The sequence below is a fragment of the Esox lucius genome, chromosome 4, assembly GCF_011004845.1.
Source record: "Esox lucius isolate fEsoLuc1 chromosome 4, fEsoLuc1.pri, whole genome shotgun sequence".
NCBI lineage: Eukaryota > Metazoa > Chordata > Actinopteri > Esociformes > Esocidae > Esox > Esox lucius.
In genome coordinates this window covers 23,819,160-23,845,577 of record NC_047572.1, presented here as the reverse complement: position 1 = coordinate 23,845,577, position 26,418 = coordinate 23,819,160, and the positions used below count along the sequence as shown (strand labels likewise).

The 26,418-nt window shown below is 42.3% G+C and overlaps 1 protein-coding gene across 31 annotated transcripts in view; it reads left to right on the top strand.

Annotated features, from left to right (window-relative positions):
• Positions 1 to 26,418, top strand: part of LOC106024220 (protocadherin alpha-C2) — a 190,974-nt gene that overhangs the window by 125,785 nt on the left and 38,771 nt on the right. Inside the window, exons 1-2 of one of the 31 annotated variants that reach the window (XM_034291637.1) lie at positions 2,519 to 4,014; positions 18,864 to 19,831. The exons of 24 other annotated variants lie outside the window; for them this stretch is intronic. In XM_034291637.1, coding sequence (XP_034147528.1) covers positions 2,613 to 4,014; positions 18,864 to 19,831 — 2,370 coding nt within the window. In that variant the 5' untranslated portion in view covers positions 2,519 to 2,612. Of the gene's footprint in view, positions 1 to 2,518; positions 4,983 to 6,178; positions 8,656 to 9,701; positions 12,192 to 12,998; positions 15,474 to 17,213; positions 19,832 to 26,418 lie in introns of those variants that run through there. 6 more of the 31 variants (XM_034291640.1, XM_029119244.2, XM_029119238.2 and 3 more) reach the window with 6 other exon arrangements.

Here is a 26,418-nt window from a genome sequence, read left to right as displayed (position 1 = left end):
GGATTTTCGTAAAATTGTCTACGTAGGTTCCTGAGACCAGGTTGCAACGGCGGCCAAGGCTCACTGATGCACATGGGGAGCAAAGGCTGGCCTGTGGGGTCCGATCCAACAGACGAGCTACTGTAGCACAAATTGCAGAAAAAGGTAATGCTGGTAATAATAGAACGGTGTCAGAACACACAGTGCCTCGCAGTTTGTTGCGTACGGGACTGCGTGGCCGCAGACCAGTCAGGGTGCCCATACTGACCCCTTAAGAAGGTGGCCTGGTCTGATGAATCATGTTTTCTTGTACTTCACATGGATGTCCGGGTGCGTGTGCGTTGCATACCTGGAGAAAACATGGCACCAGGTTGCACTATGGGAAGAAGGCAAGCCGGCAGAGGCAGTGTGATGGTTTGGGCAATGTTCTGCTGGGGAACCTTGGGTCCTGCCATTCATGTGTATGTTACTTTGATGGGTACCACCTACCTGAGCATTGTTGCAGACCATCTGCACCCTTTCATGGCAGTGGTATTCCCTGTTGGCATTGGCCTCTTTCAGCAGGATAATGTGCCCTGCCACAAAGCAAAATTGGTTCAGGAATGGTTTGAGAAACAACATGGCCTCCAAATTTCCCAGATCTTAATGCAATCAAGCATCTGTGGGATGTGGACAAATTGGACAAACAGGTCCAATCCATGGAGGCCCCACCTTGCAACTTACTGGACCTAAAGGATCTGCTGCTAACATGTTGGTGCCAGATACCACAGCACACCTTCAGAGGTCTAGTGGAGTCCATGCCTCAACGGAACAGGGCTGTTTTGGCGGCAAAAGGAGTTCCTACACAATATTAGGCAGGTGGTCATAATGATCGGTGTGTGTGTGTGTGTGTGTGAGAGAGAGATAGATACATAATACACACACACACACACAGTCTCTCACAAAAGTGAGTACAACCCTCACATTTGTGTAAACATTTGATTATATCTTTTCATGTGACAACACTGAAGAAATGACACTTTGCTACAATGTAAAGTATTGAGTGTATAACAGTGTAAATTTGCTGTCCCCTCAAAATAACACAACACACAGCCATTAATGTCTAAACCACTGGCAACAAAGTACAACCCTAAGTGAAAATCTCCAAATTGGGCCCAAAGTCTCAATATTCTGTGTGGCCACTTAATTTTCCAGCACTGCATTAACCATCTTGGGCATGTAGTTCACCAGAGCTTCACAAGTTGAACAGTCCTCCTCCATGATGACATCTTGGAGCTGGTGGATGTTCGAGACCTTGTGCTCCTCCACCTTCCGTTTGAGGATGCCCCACAGATGCTCAATAGGCTTGACACCATCTGAACCAAATATGTTTATCTTGACCTCATCAGACCACAGCACATGGTTTCGGTAATCCATGTCCTAAGTCCGCTTGTCTTCAGCAAACTGTTTGTGGGCTTTCTCGTGCATCATCTTTAGAAGAGGCTTCCTTCTGGGACGACCAATTTGATGCAGTGTGTGACGAATGGTCTGAGCACTTCAGCCTCTGCAGCCTCTGCATATATATATATATATATATATATATATATATATATATATATATATGTGTGTGTGTGTGTGTGTGTGTGTATGTGTGTGTGTGTGTGTGTGTGTAGTCCTTCCTCTAAATCATAGGTGGATCGTTTAACTGAATTAATTCATCATCGATGATTTGGACATGAATTGGAAAATGCTAATATCATCCCAGTAACATTGCATGGATTTTGACCTACACATTCACTTAGTAGTTACAACTTTGTTAAATTTGATGTTTTCTTACTAAGCAATCGATTATGTATTCATAGCCAGCCTTGTTGATATATGCAAAAATGCATTGACCTAACTTGGATTAAATAAATAGCTAAAAAAATATGAAATCCATGTCCCCTCAATCGTTATGTTGGAGTGACTTAATAAATTGAGAAGAGACGGTTTACGGTATATATAGTTTAGTTTAGGATGACCAGCAACATCAAGAGAAAGTGTTTAATATTGATTTGTGTAACATAGCGGTTTGTGTGCGAATTACCCGTGCAGTGCGTTTACCCGAAACAACCCTGATTTGTGTGTATAGCACCGCATTAAATATGCAGATGTAATAACACCATGGCACGTGACAGATTTTTATACTGCCAGTAGAAATATTAGCCTAAGGTCGCATTTTGTATACATGTACTACCTGGGATACTTGTTTTGAAAATAACTGCATCAAGCAGTAAAATTCTAGCGGGCGCTGTCCATGGTTCTGAAGCTGTGTTTGCTCTGCTTTCGCTGTGTAATGGTGTTTGTGGACTAATGTCTATGCAACTTGCTGCTGGTAATGTGAAATGCATGTTTTCCCTGAGCTGTGTTAGGAGTGTCTTGAGCACTGTCGGCTTTGATAGTAACACATGGTGTCGCTATTAGACCACGGATATAAGAAGTAGCAGACTCCTCCTCTCTGAAAAAAATAAAATAAATGCTTTGTTTAGAGAAACACTCGAAAGGTGAAGATATGGAAAGGACTGGCGTGTACAGCATCGCTGCTACGTATAACGGATTGTTTCATTATTTGAAGGACTTTTAATTGTGGCGTCATTCGTGTTGTATAAGCAAACATGGGTCTTCGAGGACAAAAGAAAAGCCTCTGGATTAAATGCTTCGCGTTGCTTTGTTTTTTGGATTGGTCGGCAGCGCAGATATCATACTCCGTTTCAGAGGAGGTGGGAAAAGGCACTTTTGTGGGTAATCTCGCTAAAGATTTAAACCTTAAGGTTCAGGAACTAGAAGCAAGAGGTCTAAGGATTGTACCCGGAAATGCTAAAAAATATTTCGAGGTAAATTTGAAAACAGGGATTCTGTTTGTTAACGAAATGATAGACAGAGAGGAGCTTTGTTCGTATAAGGAAAAGTGCGCTTTAAATATAGAAGCTGTATTGAGCAACCCTATGTTGCTCCACCGCATTGAAGTGAACATTTTTGACGTTAATGATCATGCGCCGTCTTTCCCCGAAAGATATCATACATTCAACATTTCAGAGTCTTCCTCAGCCGGTGATAGATACCCTCTACCAATAGCAAGTGACGCAGATACAGGCAGCAACTCAGTAAAAGCCTACAAGCTGAGCCCGAATGAACACTTCTCCGTGGATGTACAGAGCGGTGGAGAGCAGAGTGTGTCTGCTGAGTTGGTGCTGCAGAAAGCTTTAGACCGAGAGAAACAGCCCGTTATCCAGCTCACACTAACCGCTGTAGATGGAGGAAAACCTCCAAGATCTGGCACGTTACAAATTGTTGTAAACGTTATAGATGTTAATGATAACACGCCAACATTTGCTCAACCACTTTATAAGGTCCGGGTTAATGAAAATAGTGTTTTCGGAACAAAAATATTGAAACTAAATGCTTCTGATTTAGACGATGGTGTAAATGGTGAACTTCTCTATTCATTTATCAAACGGGGAAATATGAACTCGGCTGATATGTTCGCTATTGATTCGCAAACCGGTGAAATAACGGTGAAAGGAAAATTGGATTATGAAGAAAAAGCAGCATATGAAATACGTGTGCAAGCTACGGACCAGGGTCATTCACCTCGCAGTGGTTATTCTAAAGTATTAGTAGAAGTTGTTGATGTGAATGACAATGCTCCTGAAATTGCAGTGACGTCTCTAATGAGTCCTGTGAAAGAGGATGCTGAAAAAGGGACAGTGGTCGCTTTGTTGACAATTACTGATAAAGACGGCGGAAAAAATGGCGTCAATAACTGTAAACTTGTTGGTTCTGTTCCATTTAAATTAATGTCAAACTATAAAAACTACTATTCTCTAGTGGTAGACGGGTCTCTAGACAGAGAGAGTGTTTCTCAGTACAATGTCACCATCACAGCTACGGATGAAGGAACGCCGCCTCTCTCCAGCACCAGCGTTATTACTGTACACGTTTCTGATGTGAATGACAACCCTCCTCGCTTCTCAGAACCAGTGATTAATGTTTATGTGAAAGAGAACAGTCCTGTAGGTCACATAATTTATTCGATATCTGCGTTTGATCCAGATTCAGATGTAAACGCAAAGATTTCATATTCAGTTGTAGATAAAACGGTTGCAGTGTCCTCGGCTGTAAATATAAACTCGGATACTGGAGATATAGTCAGCCTGCAGTCTTTTAACTACGAGGAGATAAAAACGTTTCAGTTTAAAGTTCAGGCTACGGACTCTGGTGTTCCTCCACTCAGCAGCAACGTGACTGTGAACGTTTTTATCCTGGATGAGAATGATAACAGTCCTGGGTTTCTCTCGCCATATTCTGATCACGGCTCTGTTAACACTGAGAACATTCCCTATTCTGCTGAAGCGGGCTTCTTTGTGGCCAAGATCAGGGCGGTGGACGCAGACTCTGGCTACAATGCTCTGCTTTCTTATCACATTACTGAACCCAAGGGAACCAACCTCTTCCGAATCGGAACCAGCACCGGGGAACTAAGGACTAAGAGGCGAATGAGTGACAATGACTTGAAAACTCATCCGTTGGTCGTGTTGGTTTCAGATAACGGAGAACCATCGTTGTCAGCGACAGTATCTGTTGATGTAGTGGTGATTGAAAGTGCGGATGAAATCCAGACTCAATTCAGAAATGTGCGGAGAAAAGAGGACCGCTTTTCTGATATAAACCTATATTTGTTCATCGCTGTTGCCACAGTGTCAGTGATATTTGTACTTAGTCTCATCAGTTTAATAGCTGTAAAATGTCACAGGACCGAAGACAGTTTCAGAAGGTACAGCGCTCCAATGATCACCACCCACCCAGACGGGAGCTGGTCTTACGCTAAATCTGCTCAACAGTATGACGTGTGTTTCAGCTCGGACACACTTAAGAGTGACGTAGTGGTTTTCCCCACGCAATATCCACCTGCAGATGCTGAACTGATCAGTATTAACGGAGATGACACGTTTAACCGGACTCAAACTTTATCCAACAATGATAAGGTAAGATGTATATTTAACCAGACGGTTTTATTTTGATTTATGTCTTCATCACTACGCTGAACTACTCACAGACTAATATTATTATTTCCGAAGATTGTCTTCGCAAATGGCCATCTTTTCCAGATGTATAAGGTTGGATTTGCAGATACGTTGTGCTCGTGGCCTCATGTCTAGTTGGAGCGAGCGTTGCTGTCCGAGGTTCAGAACGTTTTCAGAACCTCATGAACTGAAGGACCGCGAATCACTGAGATATGAGTGGCTTTCAATTACGTTGTACAATTGTTTTGCAATGATTTCAGAATGATTTAGATATTGGCAAATGTGGAAATCTCCAGCAACGTTTTATGTATTTTAACTAGGATAGAGAGAGAAACCGGCATCCGCTAGCACATACTATTAATGGGAAATAAACTGACAAATGTTGCAGATAAATCTTTTGAAATGCAGATATGTTCATCAAGTGGTGAAATTGTAACGACTGCTGTTCATGATGCTAAAACTATCTTTAGCGCTGTTAAACTGGAGTAGTTTCTTTTAGATCAGTGTTCATTGTTTGCTTCACTAGCGTCATTGTTTGGTATAGGTTATGAAACTGTCATACGATGAAACTAGAAAATTATTTTTCAAGTATATGAGGTTTATTATAATACAATATATTATAAAATATAATAAACCTTATATAATTTCACCACCTCAGATGACCCCTCATGTTTGCAATAGACATTTAGACAAGATTGGTGATGTTACAAAAAATTAAATAGGTTCCAAAACCTCTGAGCCGAACCATTAATGATAAAAATAAAAAGGTTGTATGTCTATTCAACATATGCAAACACTAAAACACTATATACTACTATATAACAAGCGAAGTGGTCGAAATGTGAATGGTTAGAGCAAATGGCCGAATGACCTCCCGAAACCAGAATCTCGGAAACACTGGCTGGAGTATGTAACTCGAAAGGCTTTTCTGTGATTGGACAACACAAGGTTGTCGTTTTAATAATCTCAGTATTCTGACAAGTGAGGTAATATACACCTTTTTACATTAATAATAGGCAATATAAAACACAAGGTGTCGCTAAAGACCACAGAAAGGAATGTTGTCGCTGTCTGGTTCCTTCTTTGAATGAAAATTAAAGAAGCGTCACCAGTTCAGAGTGCTATGTGTAGAGAATCAGCCGAATTGTGGTGAGACGGAGACGGTAGGAGTGTCTACAGGACCATCGTAAATGTCCATTTAGGTTTAATTTAGATGTGATTTTGATTAATGTATTTATTTTAAACGATGGGTCGTCGAAGACAATGTGAAATTGTTTGGTTTCATTGCGTAACGTTGATTTCTTTATTTAAATGTTCTGAAGCGCAGATTTCTTATTCTGTTTCCGAGGAGGTGAACAAAGGCACGTTTGTGGGTAATCTCGCTAAGGATTTAAATCTCGCTAAAGATTTAAACCTTGACGTTCAGCAACTGGATTCAAGGGGTCTGAGGATTGTCTCGGGACATAGTAGGAGGTATTTCGATTACAATTTGAAAACAGGGATTTTATTTGTTAACAACAGAATTGACCGAGAGGAGATTTGTCCGAATATGGTGAAGTGCTCTTTAAATATTGAGGCGACATTGAGTCATCCTATTATTCTTTACCGCATTGAAGTGCTTATTTTAGATATCAACGATAACTCACCGTCTTTCCTCGAAAAATATAATGTATTTAATATATCAGAGTCATCATCATCCGGTGACAGATTTCCTTTACCCATAGCGACTGACGCAGATACAGGTAGTAACTCGGTAAAGATATACAAACTGAGCCCGAATGAACATTTCTCCCTGGATGTACAGAGTGGTGGGGATCAGAGTGTGTCTGCTGAGTTAGTGCTGCAGAAAGCTTTAGACCGAGAGAAACAGCCCGTTATCCAGCTCACACTGACCGCTGTAGATGGAGGCAAACCTCCAAGATCTGGAACATCACAGATCGTCGTGAATGTAATCGATGTGAATGATAATACTCCAACATTTGGGAAACAACTATATAAGGTCAGTGTTAATGAAAATGCTTCCATTGGGACCAAAATATTAAAGTTAAATGCAGCCGATTCAGACGAGGGTCTCAATGGTGAACTTGTTTACTCCTTTAGTAAACGGGGTAGTGTTAACTCTGCAGATGTGTTCTCTATAGATTCTCAAAGTGGTGTTATTACTGTAAAAGGGAAATTAGACCACGAGGATGACGCTGCCTATGAAATACGGGTTCAAGCAACAGACCAAGGCTCCTCGCCCCGCAGTGGTTATTCTAAAGTTTTAGTGGAAGTTATCGATGTGAATGACAATGCCCCTGAAATCTTAGTGACGTCACTTATGAGTCCGGTCAAAGAGGATTCTGTGATAGGGACAGTTGTTGCCTTGCTGACAGTCACTGATAGAGATGGAAGTAAAAATGGCCTCACCAACTGTAAAATTATTGAGTTTGTTCCTTTTAAACTGAAAACAAACTACAAAAACTATTATTCCTTAGTGATAGACGGGCCTCTAGACAGAGAGAGTGTTTCTCAGTACAATGTCACCATCACAGCTACGGATGGAGGGACCCCGCCTCTCTCCAGCACCAGCATTATTACTGTACACGTTTCGGATGTGAATGACAACCCTCCTCGCTTCTCAGAACCAGTGATTAATGTTTATGTGAAAGAGAACAGTCCTGTAGGAGATGTCATCTATACGATCTCTGCTTTCGACCTAGATTTAAATGAAAATGCAAAGGTTACATATTCCATTTTAGATCAAACAATTGCTGTATCATCCGCTGTTAATATAAACTCCGACACTGGAGATATAGTCAGTCTGCAATCTTTTAACTATGAAGAGATTAAAACGTTCCAGTTTAAGGTTCAGGCTACAGACTCTGGTGTTCCTCCACTCAACAGTAACGTGACTGTAAACATTTTTATCCTAGATGAGAATGACAACAGTCCAGGGATTCTCGTGCCATATTCTGATCACGGGTCTGTAAACACTGAGGACATTCCCCTTTCTGCTGAAGCGGGCTACTTTGTGGCAAAGATCAGGGCTGTGGATGCCGATTCTGGCTACAATGCGTTGCTTTCTTATCACATATTTGAGCCCAAGGGAACCAATCTTTTCCGGATCGGAACCAGCACCGGGGAGTTAAGGACCAAGAGGCGAATGAGTGACCATGACCTAAGAATTCACCCGTTAACGGTGTTGGTTACTGATAATGGAGAACCGTCTCTGTCAGCGACTGTGTCTATTGATGTAGTGGTGGTTGAACGTACTGGCGAAATCCAAACTCAGTTCAGAAATGAACCAAGAAAAGAAGAGGACTTGTCCGATTTAAACTTGTATTTGCTGATCGCAATTGCCTCGGTGTCCGTTATATTTTTACTGAGCCTCATCAGTTTAATTGCTGTAAAATGCCACAGGACAGACGACAGACTTAGGAGGTACAGCGCTCCAATGATCACCACCCACCCTGACGGGAGCTGGTCTTATTCTAAATCTACTCAGCAGTATGACGTGTGTTTCAGCTCAGACACACTTAAGAGTGACGTAGTGGTTTTCCCCACCTCACACCCGCCTCCAGATGCGGAACTGATCAGTATTAATGGAAATGACACGTTCAACCGGACTCAGACATTGCTCCAAAATGACAAGGTAAGAGCAATACTTAAACGGAAATTGTTTTCTTCTGAATTATTATAATAAATACTTCTTTGAACTCGCAGTAAGTTATTATTTATTAGTTTTCGTCTCACTTGTGTAATCCATCGACTAAACAGTTGTAACATAGGCTTTGTTTTGCAATGTGCGTGTAGTGTCCTTGCGTTACAGACAGTTATGTTTTCAATGGTACTGAAATCTCATCAGTGGCGTAGCGTGATGCCGCCGGACGGTGGTGTAACCTGTCCTTACAGCCCCAGCGTCTCAAACCCCAGACAAACTGTTAACCTGTGTGTAGGATGTTGTGAGAGAATAGGCATTCATGTTTTTACAATATATAGGAATTATGCAGACATATCATTGTAAGATTTACAATACAGTCTACAAAATATCCCTCCACCATGAGGCTAAATGTTTGTTGTTTTCTTGATCCATTTTAATCGGTTACAGGCCTAACCCCTTTCAATGGTTTATGCGAAGGTGACTTTGTATTATTGTCGAATCCGGTCCATGGATCTGATACGTTCATGCGCTGTGTTGATTTTATGATGGCTGTCACTTTTTACTAGTGTAATGAAGGGCGTGGAAATTCAGGTTTATGAATAGTGTTTGTCCCCTTGAGAGCATCCCACTCTAACCTTGCGATTTGCAAATCAGTGTGTGTATTTTTACGTCCTTTATGATCATTGCTTCGGCAGTTTAATCGGAACGTCAATATTTTAACGTTATGGGGTTCTCTTAAATACTTTCCCTGTGTTTTCAATTGAGCAAAACGTTTGTCCTAAATATTTTCGCTTTTCAGATAGTGATCGTCAATGCAGTGCTCTCTGCTGGTGTTCGTCTTAATATTATACAATACTTGTAAATTAAACTAGCAAAATAAATGAAATTCATTTTACGTAAGTGGAACGCTGTTTGTAACGGTAACACGCGGTGTCACTATAGACCACAGAAATGAATGTAGTCTGTAATATTCAAACTCCTCCTCTGAATGAGAGAAGCGTCACCAGTACCAAGCGCTTTGTGAAAGAAAATGAGAATGGTGGTGAGGAGGTGCCAGGCTGGGCTATTTAGGATCTCTCGGATATGTAGTTGATGTTGTGGATATACCACTATATTCTGTTGGATTAATTTGCTTTGTTTAAGCAGCAATGGGTCTTCGAAGAAAAAGAGAGAGCTTTTGGATTCGGTGTATTGCTTTGCTTTGTTTTTTTGACTGGACTGCTGCGCAGATCTCTTACTCGGTTTCCGAGGAGGTGGACAAAGGCACGTATGTCGGGAATCTCGCGAAGGATTTAAACCTTAATATTCAGGAATTGGAGTCGAGGGGACTAAGGATTGTATCTGGCCATAGTAAAATATATTTCGATGCCAATTTAAAAACAGGGATTTTATTTGTGAACGAGAGAATAGACCGGGAGGAACTCTGTCCGAAAACGGTGAAGTGCTCTTTAAACATAGAGGCCATACTGAGCCAACCTATGATTCTGTATCGTATTGAAGTTAACATTTTAGACATCAACGATAACTCTCCTTCTTTTATAAAAAAGGTTGCTACTTTTAACATTTCTGAATCTTCATATCCTGGTGAGAGATATCCTCTACCAATTGCAAATGACGCAGATACGGGAAGTTCTTCCGTAAAGAGCTACAAGCTTAGCCCGAATGAATACTTCGCTCTGGATGTACAAAGCGGTACGGAACAGAGTGTTTCTGCTGAGTTAGTGTTGCAGAAAGCTTTAGACCGAGAGAAACAGCCCGTTATCCAGCTCACATTGACCGCTGTGGATGGAGGAAAACCTCCGAGATCAGGGACATTGCATATTACTGTTAATGTAATTGATGTTAATGATAATTCACCCACATTTAGCAAGCCTCTTTATAAGGTCAGTGTGCCGGAGAATGTGATGTTAGGTACTACAGTGTTAACACTCAGTGCTACTGATTTAGATGAAGGGATAAACAGCAAACTTGTGTATTCAATTATTGAGCGTGGTAATCTGCATCCTGCCGATATGTTTGTTCTGAATTCGAATACAGGTGAAATTACTGTGAAAGGACATTTGGATCACGAGTTAAACGCTGCATATGATATACGAGTGCAAGCGACAGATCAAGGCTCCTCGCCTCGGAGTGGTTATTCTAAAGTTTTAGTTGAAGTTATCGATGTAAATGACAATGCACCTTTAATATCAATAACGTCATTAATTAGCCCAGTAAAAGAAGATAGTGACATAGGCACGGTAGTCGCGTTGGTAACAGTGCTGGATAAAGACTCAGATAAAAATAGTCAAACTACATGTAAACTTGAGGGTTCTGTTCCTTTTAAATTAAAGTCTAATTATAATAATTATTATTATGTTGTTGTCGACCAGCCTCTAGACAGAGAGAGTGTTTCTCAGTACAATATCACCATCACAGCTACGGATGAAGGGACCCCGCCTCTTTCCAGCACCAGCATTATTACTGTACACGTTTCTGATGTGAATGACAACCCTCCTCGCTTCTCAGAACCAGTGATTCATGTTTATGTAAAAGAGAACAGTCCTGTAGGCGAAATAATCAAAACTGTGTCTGCACTTGATGCCGATATCAATGAAAATGGACATGTGACCTACTCATTATTAGATAGTAACAGCAACTCTGTACCGTTGTCTTCAGTGGTCAATATAAACTCAGTGACTGGAGATGTAATCAGTCTGCAGTCTTTCAATTATGAAGTGACTAAAACGTTCCAGTTTAAAGTTCAGGCTACGGACTCTGGTGTTCCTCCACTCAGCAGCAACGTGACTGTGAACGTTTTTATCCTGGATGAGAATGACAACCGTCCTGGTTTTCTCGCTCCATATTCCGATCACGGTTCTGTCAACACTGAGAACATTCCTTATTCTGCTGAAGCGGGCTACTTTGTGGCCAAGATCAGGGCTGTGGACGCCGACTCCGGCTACAATGCTCTGCTTTCTTATCACATTACTGAACCCAAGGGAACTAACCTCTTCCGAATCGGAACCAGCACCGGGGAACTAAGGACTAAGAGACGAATGAGTGACAATGACCTGAAAACGCATTCGTTGGTCGTGTTGGTTTCTGATAACGGAGAACCTTCACTGTCAGCTACGGTGTCTATTGATGTAGTGGTGGTTGAAAGTATCGATGAAATCCAAACTCAACTCAGAAATGTGCCGAGAATAGAGGAGAGCTTCTCTGATTTAAACCTTTATTTGCTGATCGCAATTGCCTCGGTGTCAGTGATATTTTTACTGAGCCTCATCAGTTTAATTGCTGTAAAATGCCACAGGACAGACGACAGACTTAGGAGGTACAGCGCTCCAATGATCACCACCCACCCTGACGGGAGCTGGTCTTATTCTAAATCTACTCAGCAGTATGACGTGTGTTTCAGCTCTGACACACTGAAGAGTGACGTAGTGGTTTTCTCCACGCCATACCCGCCCGCAGATGCAGAACTGATCAGTATTAATGGAAATGACACGTTTAACAGTACTCAAACATTACCCAACAAAGAGAAGGTAAGACTAACTCTCCTCCGCAAATAATGTTCAGTTTGTAATAATTGTCGAAATCCACGCGGCTGCTATCCATGGTACTGAAAGCGTTTGTACGTTGTCCTTAGGCTGTGACATTTCAGAGCAGTGATTCCCAACACCTGAAATCCCCCCAACGGCACATATTTTTGTGGAATCCACTGACAAAGATAATCAAATTTACAGAGTGCCAGATGTACAAGTTGAATCAGTTGTGTTTCTCCAGTGATACAGTTCGTGTGTGTAGCCTACTTAATCCCCGGAGTCACAGAACACTGTTGTAGATGTGCAGATCTACAGGCTACTTACAATTGGTGGAATGGAATATGTGTGTAACCTAGTAAATCGATGTGGTGATTTGTCTTAGCATTTCTGAAGCATCACTGTGTTCACCCTTTGAGCCGTCTGTATCTGTTCTCTGTCTGGTTCTCCCGGCTACTTGTCATCAATGGTAATCATTTATCTTAGTTAATATATAATTATATCAGCATTCTTTTCTGGTTATGTTACTAAACAATTTCAGCCATTTTCTCTCTGCATCTTCACAGAGCATTTTTAATAATAATTTCACCTTTTAGTGAGTTAATTACTAACTTCACTCATTATGTAATTTCTGTAAACTGTTATAAAATGTACGTGAGTAATGTGTATTCAAGTAACGCACGGTGTCGCTGTAGACCACGGATTGTAAGTTGTGACTGACAATCCAAGACTCCTCCTCTCTGAATGACGAACAGAAAAGCGTCACCAGAACAGAACGCTTTGTGAACACTCGAAAGATAATGAGACGGAGATGGATAGGCTGTGTACAGTATCTCTGATATATTTTTTTTATCGGACCGGCTCGTGGTTTCATGGATATGTGACTTCAGTTTTGAATTGAATTTGTTTAAACAAGCAGCGATGGGTGGTCAAAGACAAAGAGAGAGCGTTTGGTTTCAATGCTTCGCGTTGGTGTTTTTATTTGACCGGTCCGCAGCACAGATCTCTTACTCAGTTTCCGAGGAGGTGGACAAAGGCACGTTTGTGGGCAATCTCGCGAAGGATTTAAACCTTAACGTTAAGGAATTGGAATCAAGGGGACTACGCATTGTGTCGGGATATAGAAAGAGGTATTTCGAAGCAAATTTGAAGACCGGGATTATTTACGTTAACGAGAGGATAGATAGGGAGGATCTTTGCCCGAATACGGTAAAGTGCTCGTTAAATATAGAGGCTATACTGAGCCATCCCACCCAGCTCCAACGTATTGAAGTTACTATTTTAGACATAAATGATTTTACACCTTCATTTCACGAGAAAGTACATATAATTAATATTACAGAGGCTGCATTTCCGGGTGAAAGATATCCACTACCGATAGCCAATGATGCAGATACGGGCAGTAACTCAGTAAAGAGCTACAAGCTGAGTTCGAATGAACACTTCTCCCTGGATGTACAGAGCGGAGGAGAGCAGAGTGTTTCTGCTGAGTTGGTGCTGCAGAAAGCGTTAGACCGAGAGAAACAGCCCGTTATCCAGCTTACTCTGACCGCTGTAGATGGAGGAAAACCTCCTAGGTCTGGAACGTCAATTATCACAATTAATGTGGAAGATGTTAACGATAATACGCCTTCATTTAGCCAACCACTTTATAAAGTAAGTGTTCCTGAAAATGTGTCACCTGGTACAGCAATAATATCAGTCACGGCAACGGATCTTGACGAAGGGGTTAACGGTGAGATTGTGTACTCACTAATAGGGCGAGGTAGTTTAAGCAGCTCCGATACGTTTTCAATAAATTCAGACACGGGCAGACTAACTGTTAAGAAGAATTTGGACCATGAAGAAACTAGTGCGTATGAAATTCGCGTTGAGGCGATGGACCGCGGGCACTCCTCACGGAAAACGTATTGCAAAGTATTAGTGGAAGTTACTGATATCAATGACAATGCTCCTGAGGTTTCTGTGACCTCACTTATGAGCCCACTGAAAGAGGATGCTGAAATTGGGACAGTGGTTGCCTTGGTGACTGTCACAGACAAAGATGGAGGTAAATATGGCCTCACTAGCTGTACGCTTTTTGGGTCTGTTCCGTTTAAACTAAAGTCGAACTACAAAAACTATTATTCCTTAGTGGTAGACGGGCCTCTAGACAGAGAGAGTGTTTCTCAGTACAATGTCACCATCACAGCTACGGATCAAGGAACCCCGCCTCTCTCCAGCACCAGCATTATTACTGTACACGTTTCTGATGTGAATGACAACCCTCCTCGCTTCTCAGAACCAGTGATTAATGTTTATGTGAAAGAGAACAGTCCTGTAGGAGATGTCATTCATACGATATCTGCTTTGGATCCAGATTCTGAAGAAAATTCAAAAATTACTTTTTCATTGTTAGATAAAACAATTACAGTATCATCGGCTGTAAATATTAACTCGGATACTGGAGATATAGTCAGCCTGCAATCTTTTAACTACGAGGAGATAAAAACGTTTCAGTTTAAAGTTCAGGCTACAGACTCTGGTGTTCCTCCACTCAGCAGCAACGTGACTGTGAACGTTTTTATCCTGGATGAGAATGACAACCGTCCTGGGTTTCTCTCGCCCCATTCTGATCACGGGTCTGTCAACACTGAGAACATTCCCTATTCTGCTGAAGCGGGCTACTTTGTGGCTAAGATCAGGGCGGTGGACGCAGACTCTGGCTACAATGCACTTCTTTCTTATCACATTACTGAACCCAAGGGAACTAACCTCTTCCGAATCGGAACCAGCACCGGGGAACTAAGGACTAAGAGACGAATGAGTGACAATGACCTGAAAATTCATCCGTTGGTCGTGTTGGTTTCTGATAACGGAGAACCCTCACTGTCCGCGACTGTGTCAATTGATGTAGTGGTGGTTGAAAATACAGATGAAATCCAAACTCAATTAAGAATTCTGCCGAGAAAAGAGGAGGGCTTCTCTGATTTAAACCTTTATTTGCTGATCGCGATTGCCTCGGTGTCAGTGATATTTTTACTGTGTCTCATCAGTTTAATAGCAGTAAAATGCAATCGAACAGAAGAGAGTTTCAGGAGGTACAGCGCTCCAATGATCACCACCCACCCTGATGGGAGCTGGTCTTACTCTAAATCTACTCAGCAGTATGACGTGTGTTTCGACTCAGACACATTGAAAAGTGAAGTGGTGGTTTTCCCAACGCCGTATCCACCTGTTGATGCAGAACTGATCAGTATTAATGAAGCGGACTCGGGTAACAGGACTCATACATTACCGAACAAGGTAAGATTTACAGTTCACTTGACACTGTAATCCCCTTCTTCAGATACCTAGTTTCTCGCTGTGTTGCTTCTCTTTCTACGCCACTCTGTCATTCGAATGAAGCACGTTAGCACCTTTACCAGTAGTTACATTGTCTCACTGTTTACATTCTCTGAAAAGTACAACGTTGTCGCTGACCATGGTGATGAAACGGGACATGGCCTTTAGCGTCGAGTTCAGAGAGGAGAGAAAAGATTTGCATTTATTGAGTTATCCATTTTAGGTTTTTCTATGCTAATTTTTATTAAGTCAAAGTAAACAGATATTATAGTAATTCTGTATATGTTTTGTGGTATTTGCCTCGTTGGCATTTGAATGATTTATGTTTTTGGTCTTCAGTTCCACGAACAAGGGTGTAGCACAAAATTCTGGGCCCTGTACATTTTCTTAGTACCCATTTTGCCCCGGTCCGACGCCACTGTCCACGATTGCATATAATGCAGGGACACCGAAAGGAATACCAGGGCCCGGGACATAATTGAACGTTTAGGACCTAAACCAAGGGCCAACAAATAAATAAATAGTAATTATAATACTGTAAAAACAGGTCATAAACGTTTTATTAAAATTTAAATTCATAACTAGGCCACATTTAAATCCCTTTGTTTTCAACACAGGAAATTAATTATATCACATCTTTTCAATTCATAACCTACGCAATACCAATCAGCCACTTACATGTCTGTGCTCCTAGTTTTGGTTGCAAGGTGCCAATGTTTAACCAGATAGCTACAGTATTGTAGTTAGACAAATTTATGTTGGTTAAATTGAACAGTTTTTAAGCTGCAATAGGTAAGATTTTTCAGTAAAAAAACAAACAATTACAGCACTTTGCAGTTACTCACCAGTCAGAAAGTGGTTCCTCCACAATAGAGAATGACGTTCAGAATAAGAATAGGAAAAATCTAATTACTGTTCCAAAAAACAGCGCTAACTCAGAATTCGACGTTCTTCTTAGCCTAGCTAACGTTAGCTTAGGGTTCCTGGTAACTAGCTATACAGAGAGTTGGTCTTAGTTTTCTTTAGCGTTTTTTTCCGTTTTCGTAGTGTGTGCTGTAGTACACAAGGGAGGAATTGACAGTTTTTCGTCCTGGTCTCTAGCTGCCATTATAGTTTCTGACAGTAAGCTAACTTCGCTCCCTATGGCATACTTATGCTATATATTTCGTCCAGGTAAAACGCGTGTACACAAAAGAAGCCGAGGAGGAAAGCTCGCCTCACCCAATGCGATTAGCTGGAACAGAGTAGGCTAGGAAGTAGCGGCATGCTCCAAAAATTATTAATTTACATTGAACTTTTTGCTGAAGAACCCAGTGCAGCTTTAACAAAGTTGTGTTGGCGCTGGTGTTAGGGTATCACTCTGATTGGCTGTTGGTGATGGGTATCACTCTGATTGGCTGTAGGTGTTAGGGTATCATTGATTGGCTGTTGGTAAAACAAACCATTTTCACAGAAAAAGGTTTAATCACAACGCTGTATGGGAAAAAAAATGCAGAGAGAAAAATATGAATCCCTTCATCGATGCAATTATTCTGTGTAACTTTCATTATAACTGTGTAACTTTCTTAATAGGTCTGAAAACTAACATTGACTGACTAATTAATAATTGTATTTAAGCCAACCCGGGACAACGTTCACGGTTGCTGTTGTTGTCCCCCTTGTCGGCGTCACTGATATAATGGGCCAACGTTTTCCCCGCAGATATCCACATGGTGTCGGTATCGGTCCACCCAGTTCTTATCCCCGCTATGTGTGGGAGGATCCTCCCTATTCAGGAGCAGCGGTCGATGTCGGGAAAAGGCTTTGTTCGCACAAGCAGCGGAATATCGTGGCTCTCGTCTTTTCTGTTTTGGAAATTGTTTCATTATCGTCTACATAAGCAGTGATGTGGACCATAATGAGCATTGACGTTTTTCATTGAAGGTTTTTGTTTACGGAATACGGATACAATGAATGCCAACATAGTTTTTTCCCCTTCATGGATCTACTATATGCTACCGTTATTTCATCTTTGGGGTATCACGTCGGCACAGATTTTCTATTCAATATCCGAGGAATCTAACCCAGGCGTTGTTGTTGGACCTTTAGCGAAGGATTTGCACCTTGACGTGCAGCAACTGGAAAACAGACAGTTTCAAATTGCAGGACCCAATAAGAGGTATTTCGATGTAAATACAAAGAACGGAGTTCTGACTGTAAGGGAGAGAATAGACAGAGACGAGCTTTGCGCTCGGGGTACCAAGTGTTCGTTAGAACTGGAAGCCGTTGTGAATTCGCCGTTGAATCTATACAGATTTGAGGTACATATTTTGGATATAAATGACAACTCACCATACTTCAGGTCGTCTAAGACGTATTTGAATATATCAGAATCTGCATTTCCAGGCGAGAGATTCCCCTTGGATAGCGCCTACGACGCAGATATAGGAGCCAACTCAGTAAAGAGCTACAAGCTGAGCCCGAATGAACACTTCTCCCTGGATGTACAGAGCGGTGGAGAGCAGAGTGTGTCTGCTGAGTTGGTGCTGCAGAAAGCTTTAGATCGAGAGAAACAGCCCGTTATCCAGCTCACACTGACCGCTGTAGATGGAGGAAAACCTCCTCGATCTGGGACATCACTTATTATAATAAATGTAGAGGATGTTAACGACAACATTCCTGTTTTCTCAAAGCCTCTTTACAAAGCTCGTATTTCTGAAAATATGCCCGAAGGTAGCTTTGTTATAAAGGTTCAAGCGAACGACTTAGACGATGGCCTAAACGGAGAAATTGTCTACAGTTTTATTAACCAAAACAGTGATTATAGCATTAATGCATTTGCAATTAATTCAGTTACTGGAGAAATCACTGTGAAAGGTACGGTGGATCATGAAACTAACAATGCTGTTGAAATCCGTGTCCAAGCTAAAGATAAGGGCCACAAACCGAGAGCATCTCACTGTAAGGTGCTGATTGAAATTACGGACGTAAATGACAATCCACCAGAGATCTCGGTCACGTCTTTGGTTAACGTTGTGAAAGAGGACGCGTTAGTAGGAACAATGGTTGGCCTGATAACTGTAAAAGACAATGACGCAGGAATAAATGGTGCTGTGCAGGTAAAAATACTTGGCTCTGTGCCATTCTCGATTAGGAACTCCTATAAGAATCATTATTCTCTAGTTGTAGACGGGCCTCTAGACAGAGAGAGTGTTTCTCAGTACAATGTCACCATCACAGCTACGGATGAAGGGACCCCGCCTCTCTCCAGCACCAGCATTATTACTGTACACGTTTCTGATGTGAATGACAACCCTCCTCGCTTCTCAGAACCAGTGATTAATGTTTATGTGAAAGAGAACAGTCCTGTAGGAGATGTCATCCAAACGATATCTGCTTTGGATCCAGATTCAGATGAAAATTCTAAAATTACTTTTTCATTGTTAGATAAAACAATTACAGTGTCTTCGGCGGTGAATATTAACTCGGATACTGGGGATATAGTCAGCCTGCAGTCTTTCAACTGCGAAGAGATAAAAACGTTCCAGTTTAAAGTTCAGGCTACGGACTCTGGTGTTCCTCCGCTCAGCAGCAACGCGACTGTGAACGTTTTTATCCTGGATGAGAATGACAACAGTCCTGCATTTCTCACGACCTATTCTGAATATGGTTCTGTCAACACTGAGAACATTCCTTATTCTGCTGAAGCGGGCTACTTTGTGGCCAAGATCAGGGCTGTGGACGCCGATTCTGGCTACAATGCTCTGCTTTCTTATCACATATCTGAACCCAAGGGAACCAACCTCTTCCGAATCGGAACCAGCACCGGGGAACTAAGGACTAAGAGGCGAATGAGTGACAATGACCTGAAAACTCACAATTTGGTCGTGTTGGTTTCTGATAACGGAGAACCTTCACTGTCAGCTACTGTGTCTATTGATGTAGTGGTGGTTGAAAGTATCGATGAAATCCAAACTCAATTGCGCAATGTACCGAGAAAAGAAGATAACTTCTCTGATTTAAACATGTATTTGCTTATAGCTATTGCCTCGGTCTCAGTGATATTTTTACTGAGCCTCATCAGTTTAATAGCTGTAAAATGTCACAGGACAGAAGACAGTTTCAGAAGGTACAGCGCTCCAATGATCACCACAAACCCTGACGGGAGCTGGTCTTACTCTAAATCTACTCAGCAGTATGACGTGTGTTTCAGCTCTGACACACTGAAGAGTGACGTTGTGGTTTTCCCCGCTCCGTTTCCACCTGCGGATACAGAATTGATAAGTATTAATGGAAATGACACGTTAAACAGGACCCAAACTCTTCCCAATACTGTAAAGGTAAGCTTACTAAATAAAGGATCTCTTTCCTAATATAATACAGCTCACATTTCTAATTTGATCTCGCTGCAGTCAATAGCAAGACGTTTCACCTTACTCTTACTCAAACAACTTCCTCTTTCCTCGAGAGTTGATGCATTTTGTTTTTTATACTGTGCGAATGGCCCTCCGTTTTAATAGAGCCAGTTGCTGTCCATGGTGCTAAGTGCTCGCCAAACATTCAGAAGTTGAGATTGGCTTTAATAGGAATCGCCATTATGGCGTACGTGTTTCAGGTAACTTTTGTTTTTCTTTCTATTTACCATGAATATTTTTTCATTTATTTTTACAGTTTTCAGTAGTACAGTTGTTCATAGGGGCAAATGTTGTACCTAATGACACCAGAGTCATAACGTGAGCTGTAGCTGTTTGGTGAATTAGTGGAAACCACCTTTTCTATAAAACAACCTATACTTTTACATGATCGATTCCTATTTACTTGACATGTTGAGCTTTTAAACTCTTTCCCAAAATGCTATCTCCTTAGGCATGTGACATCTCAGTGCATTCTGACTGACTTACTCATTGCAAATATGCTCCTCTGTCAGTCAGCCAGGCTCTCATCCACCCACAAACCCATTCATTTAGGGTAATTGCCTGTAGTTGAATCTTTCACAAACCTCCTTTGCTGTTCATTGATATAGCAGAACAAACAGCCCAAACCATACTGTAGAATGAGGCCTGTGTGTTTTAGTGTGTGGGTAAACTGGCATTGTGGGGGGGGGGGGTCTGAGTCACCTGGTTGTGTGAGGATGACCGGATAGTTCTCTTTCTTACGTGGTGTCCTTTCCACAGCTTCAACAAGTATGTGTGTTGCAATCCTTTCTTCACTTCTGGTTGCATGAGTAATCTTACCTCCTCAATCTTTTGCCTCCTCTTTTTGATCCATTCCTCGGTCTCTCCGGCCTGCTTTAGCTTTCCACATATCTCAGACTCACCGTGTCCTCCTTTTAATCTCGTGGTCTCTCTTCTTTCTCGTGTTCCCAACCCTTACTATCAATCTCCCTATCCTTCCACTCTTCTATCTGTCCCTCTATCCTTCCACTCTTCTATCTGTCCCTCTATCCTTCCACTCTTCTATCTGTCCCTCTATCCTTCCACTCTTCTATCTGTCCCTCTATCCTTCCACTCTTCTATCTGTCCCTCTATCCTTCCAATCTTCTATCTGTCCCTCTATCCTTCCACTCTTCTATCTGTCCCTCTATCCTTCTACTCTTCTATCTGTCCCTCTATCCTTCCACTCTTCTATCTGTCCCTCTATCCTTCCACTCTTCTATCTGTCCCTCTATCCTTCCAATCTTCTATCTGTCCCTCTATCCTTCCACTCTTCTATCTGTCCCTCTATCCTTCCACTCTTCTATCTGTCCCTCTATCCTTCCCCTTTCCCCTCTGCTCTCTTTCCCCAGTTTACAGGGGCTGTCTCCTACCCCTGGTTGGATTCTGTCCAGGTTTGATCCATGAACAAAATAAATGCAACCGGAAGTCAGGGGACTTTAACCCTCCATCTCTTTTAATTTTTCTCTCCAATAGTTACAGAGGCAACGCAGTCTTTTATGCCAGGATACATAGGAGGTGGTCAGTGGTCATAACCAACCATCACACAGTCAAATACCCTCCAACAGGAAAGGTTTATCCTACAAAAGACCCTGGTATGATATGTTCCAACCTATGGTCAATGGGCCTGTCCATAGAGCCTATGACAGTCACATGGGCAACTCCTAGCAGGAGGTATGGACAAGATGTGTGGGGCCCATCAGTAACAGGCAACGAGTCCTATGGTCCTTTCTTCAGAGTTAGTCAGCACATCTATGTTGTGTTAAGTTTCTCATGCCCAATTCCTCTCACCCTGTATCTCTCCTTCTGTCTTTTTACATTTCCCCTTGGTTTTATCTTTTGCTGTCATCCTCCTGAATATGAATTCCAGTCTATTTCCCCTTGCCTCCTTATCTCCACTCTTCCCTTGTTCCTTCAGTCCATCAGTGTGTCTGAGTATCAGCTGAGAGGAATAATGGTAAATTAGCATGTGCTGGCTGTAAACACGATTCTACCTATTTCCATTAACACGCACAATGTGTGTCAGGTTCCGATCAGCTCAGCATGCAGCTGCTCTGAGACTTTTATTTGACTACACAGACTGTGCAGTTCAGCCATAAACCATATTGTCTATGGATTGTGTAGTTATTTGGTTATTTATAGTTGCACTCTTTGTATCCTGTGAGATTTTAATGCTTTTGAAACATGTGTCCTCAAATCTCGGAGGCTCGAATGTGGCTCTGTCCTCTTTGGTTGGTCAAGATAAAATATACATTCAAAAACATGCATCATGTTGATGTGGTTGTTTTAGAATGTTTTTTTTCTTTCTACGGTCTGCTTTGGGGCACTGTGATCAAAAAGGTGTTCTGAATATTGCAGTGCTGTCTATGTGCATAAGTGGGTCAGTGTGTGTTTATAAGGTTGAAGGAATCTGAATGCGTTCACTGGGTGCCTAGAGTCACACATTTTATTCTCTATAGTGGCACGCTGTCTGCTTTCTCTGCTGCTCTTGGCCCAGTATGCATCCATTAAGAATGCCTGAGGCTGTCTCTATGCATTCGAGTGGTTCAGTATGTGTGCTGTGGATTGCTGCTGTGTATGTGTGTGTGTGTGTGAGAGCGAGAGAGAGAGAGGGAGAGTGAGAGAGTCTGAGGGGGAAGTAGAGAGAGATAGGAAGAGGAGGGGGAGGGGCCGGTAATTTTCCGCTCTGCGCTGCAGCAGCAGGGAGCTCTCAGGGCCTTGGCGAGCTGCAGCCTGGGCTGAGCTGGGCGGGGCTGAAATCACCAGCATCAACCCAGCTGTCAATCACAGGTACACACCGACGAGGCGGGACAAAAGGCTGGACAGAGGAATGAGGGGCTTAAGCTGACAGCCCTCAGGTCTCCATCACGTGAATGTGTGAGGGGGCGTTTATCTGTGTTCTTGAGGTCATAGTCAGTCTAATAGCATCAGCTGCATGCCGACGTATTCCAGAGAATTGCAATCTGTGTTGTTAGCAATGCAGTGTGTGTAGTCATGTATTCAGCTGAGTGTGTGTTCTTAAATAAGTCAGAGAGACTGTGTGTTAAGTGAGTTAGGGCTAAAAGCCTCACAGTGACTGTGTGAACTTGGATTTGGCTAAAAGCCACTCCCTTCATTCTGCTGGCCCCAGTGTTGCAAAACAGCATTACATTATTGATTCACTAAGTACATTATTCTGGGTGAGGTAGCCAGCTAAGTGCTTTACATTTTAACTGGATTGTATTTCTACGGCAGGCTATTCATTCAGGTACTAGAAGTCATTTTGTTTCAGTGACTGTCCAGATGGGATCAAACATTGTGACCCAGGAACCTAACCTGAGATGGTTCTCTCCACCCCCATCTCCAGCTCAGTTGTTTTCTAATGGGATTGGATTAATGATAATAAGCCACATTGGACTGTCTACACCTCGCCCTGGCTATGTCCCAGCCTCCTTTGTCTAACACCTACACAAATGTGTTAATGGCACTTCCTGTTTTCCTCCTTCCTGGGTGTGGCTCTCGTCTAGGGAATGAGAGCTCAGCTGAGGTTGCCATGGAGATGATCCTCATTACCCACAGTGCGCCTGGTTGTTTTTAAGCTAGAGAACGTCCACCCCCATCAGACACTTTCTCCTTTACCACATTCAGCCGTGGTAGAAAGACACACATCAATGGTGAAATATAGAAGAGTGTGAGAAAGAGAGGATACAAAGACAGGTATGAGAAAAGACAGCAATGTAGATTGGATCAGGTACATTTAGAGAAGAGAGAGGAAAGATGGCCAGGACAAGGCAGAAAAGAAATAATGAATAATTGTTTTCAGCTAAGCTGAAATACTAGAGGCTGAGAGCTGGTCACAGATAAAATAAGACTGGATAAACATACGCATGCACATACAGTACGGACACACACACACACACACACACACACACACACACACACACACAGTGCACGCACGCACAGTACACACATGCCCTCCCTTTGTTGCATTAGGCTGTTGTTGCAGTCATTAGATTAGCTTAGTCATGCACCATCCAGCATGGATACAATGCCTGGGATGTTAAAGGAGAGGACAGACGAGGGATAAGAGTCTGTCTGCTGTCTCAGATACATTTGTTCACCACAACAGCAATCTGCTTGTTCAGGCAGAAAGGGAACAGACCGCACGCTCTTTAACCCTACCAGGACGCCAGGGGAGAGATTTGGGCCCTGTTGCGTAGGGATCCCTAAGCCCAACACCCTGTGCCCTTATGGCGATCTGACATGTAAGCAGTGGGGCAATAGCGCCACCCTGGCTGGCTGTTATGTTCGCCGTATTACGTATACCCATCAAATCCTCACCAATTTCCACAAGTGTGTAGGCTGCATGGCTTAGGGATCCATTTGGGATACGGGCTGTCATTGACGGTTGGTGCCATTTACACTGAAACAAAGATACACTGAGAAAGACGTTATCAAACGCACCCAGGACAGTCCCTCCATCCAAACCCTTTGCTCTGAAAGGGGATTTCACCCGGCAAGGAATCACCCAAAGATCCCAAAAATAATTATTCCCAACTCATCCTTTATACATGGGGAAGTTATCGTATCTGAGATGAAAAGGTTCTTAAACATGTTATTCGTTAGTTTAAATGCACAGGGGCAAACTCACACACCACTAAATTGGGCCTTAGATTCTTCAGACTAGATGCAGATTGTTGGTAGAAACATGTGCAGTTTTTAATAATACACAGTGTTTAAAAATGAATGTGCTGATCCTTCTAGAATTTTATAATGTCATCAATCAGATATGATGCAATACAGTGGAGATTTTTGTTGACAAATTGTAGCTTTTGATCTCTGTGCACTGGGCTTATTAATAGGAGATAGGTAATATGTTGCCTATGTCTGGTTTTGATATAATGGTGTGGTTTGTTTCTTTTTCTTAAGTGCTATTATCTATCTCCCAGATTACTTTGGTGTGATTGACTGGTAATGTGTGGTTGCAGGGAAATCCCAAGGAAAGTTTAGTATGCAGACCAAGTTTGTGCAGATCATTAAATCAAAGGCACGTGTGCAATTTAAAGTGTTTTGGGCAAAAAGGAAGGTTTTCCGTTTACAACTTTCATGTAGTTGTGTTGATGAGAGTTTCAGCTATCTAAGACAGTGGTTTCAATCTTGGATGCGTTTTTCACTGCTCTTGTAGACTTTTGAAATCCCAGTCTGGGTCTTTGCAGTCTGCTCAATGCATCATTACAGGAATTACGCACCTGTGTAACTATTTTGTATTTATGTTCAGTATGAACATATCAGCCGTTATATTACCTTCCATATCAACACATCCCAGTGTTATTGGTCCTTAATGACTTGTGATTACATTCAAGGTTGAGAAGTGCTGTTTACTGCTGGGGGCAGTTATGAACATATTCATGGTTAAGTAGAGTGGTGGGCAGGCATGTGGTGTTAGGATGTGGTGGGCAGGCATTTCCGAAGCTGACTTTCAGTCCAATGGTTCTGAGTTCAATTCCAGCGAGATGCAAGAATGTTTTTTGTCATGGTTTTGTGTTTATGACCTTACACTTCCTTCTGACCTGACCTTTCTTCCTCCTGACCTGACTTGACCTATCCCTAACCTCTGAAACTGTCTCCACTGGATGGGGGCGCGGTCCTAATGCTGTCTCTTCTGGTTGGGGGTGTGTCTCTAACACGGTCTTCTCTGGACAGGGGCGTGGCTCTGACATTGTCCCTTCTGGGCGGGGGCAGTGCTGCCGTTGCTTTAGTGAGCGAGGTCAGTGTGAGTGTATGTCATTGATTGGAGGCCATGCTTAATCCACCGTCCTGCAGTACATTTATCCACCAACAGAGGTCCCAGCATCACTATCTCTGTCATCCTGTCCTGGCTGCTCTCTGCAGTAAGCATTCTTGGCTCTGAGACAAAATACCACCGCCCGTTTGATTATTTTCATTTTTTCACTCTCTGTGTCGATGTTCCTAATACGCTTACTTCCTGAAAAACATCTCTCCCTCCTGTTCCACACGACATGGCAGATATTGTAGCAAAAATTGATTAATCTCTGTTGCTGAGGACATTTTTATTTATGGGACTCTTCTTCCAGAATGTGATTTGGTTGAATGCTTATGCAATCCTCAAACATCCTTGATGTTCTGAAAAACACTTTTGGTTCAGTAGCTAGGTGATCAGCAATTTCAGTCTATTTATTTCAGGATTTGTCAGCCTGTCTTGCTATATCCTACATCAGTCTCTCTGTGGAAATGTTTTGTCATTTTCTGTCTGTTGATCACTTTGGCATGTTCTCCTGGCAACAGAGATTCTGTGATTACTGTCCTCCTACACAACAGCCTGCAGGCACGTTCAGATGTGAGACTATTCGATTTTGGATGGAGAGAAGTGTGTATGTTTTTATCATTGTTTTTTTTAATGTAGTGACACCATCTCCCGACGTCCTGGTGATGTTCTAATGCCTCATTCTGGTTTTTGGGGTGAAGACTATGGGACGATCTCGTGGACACTGTCC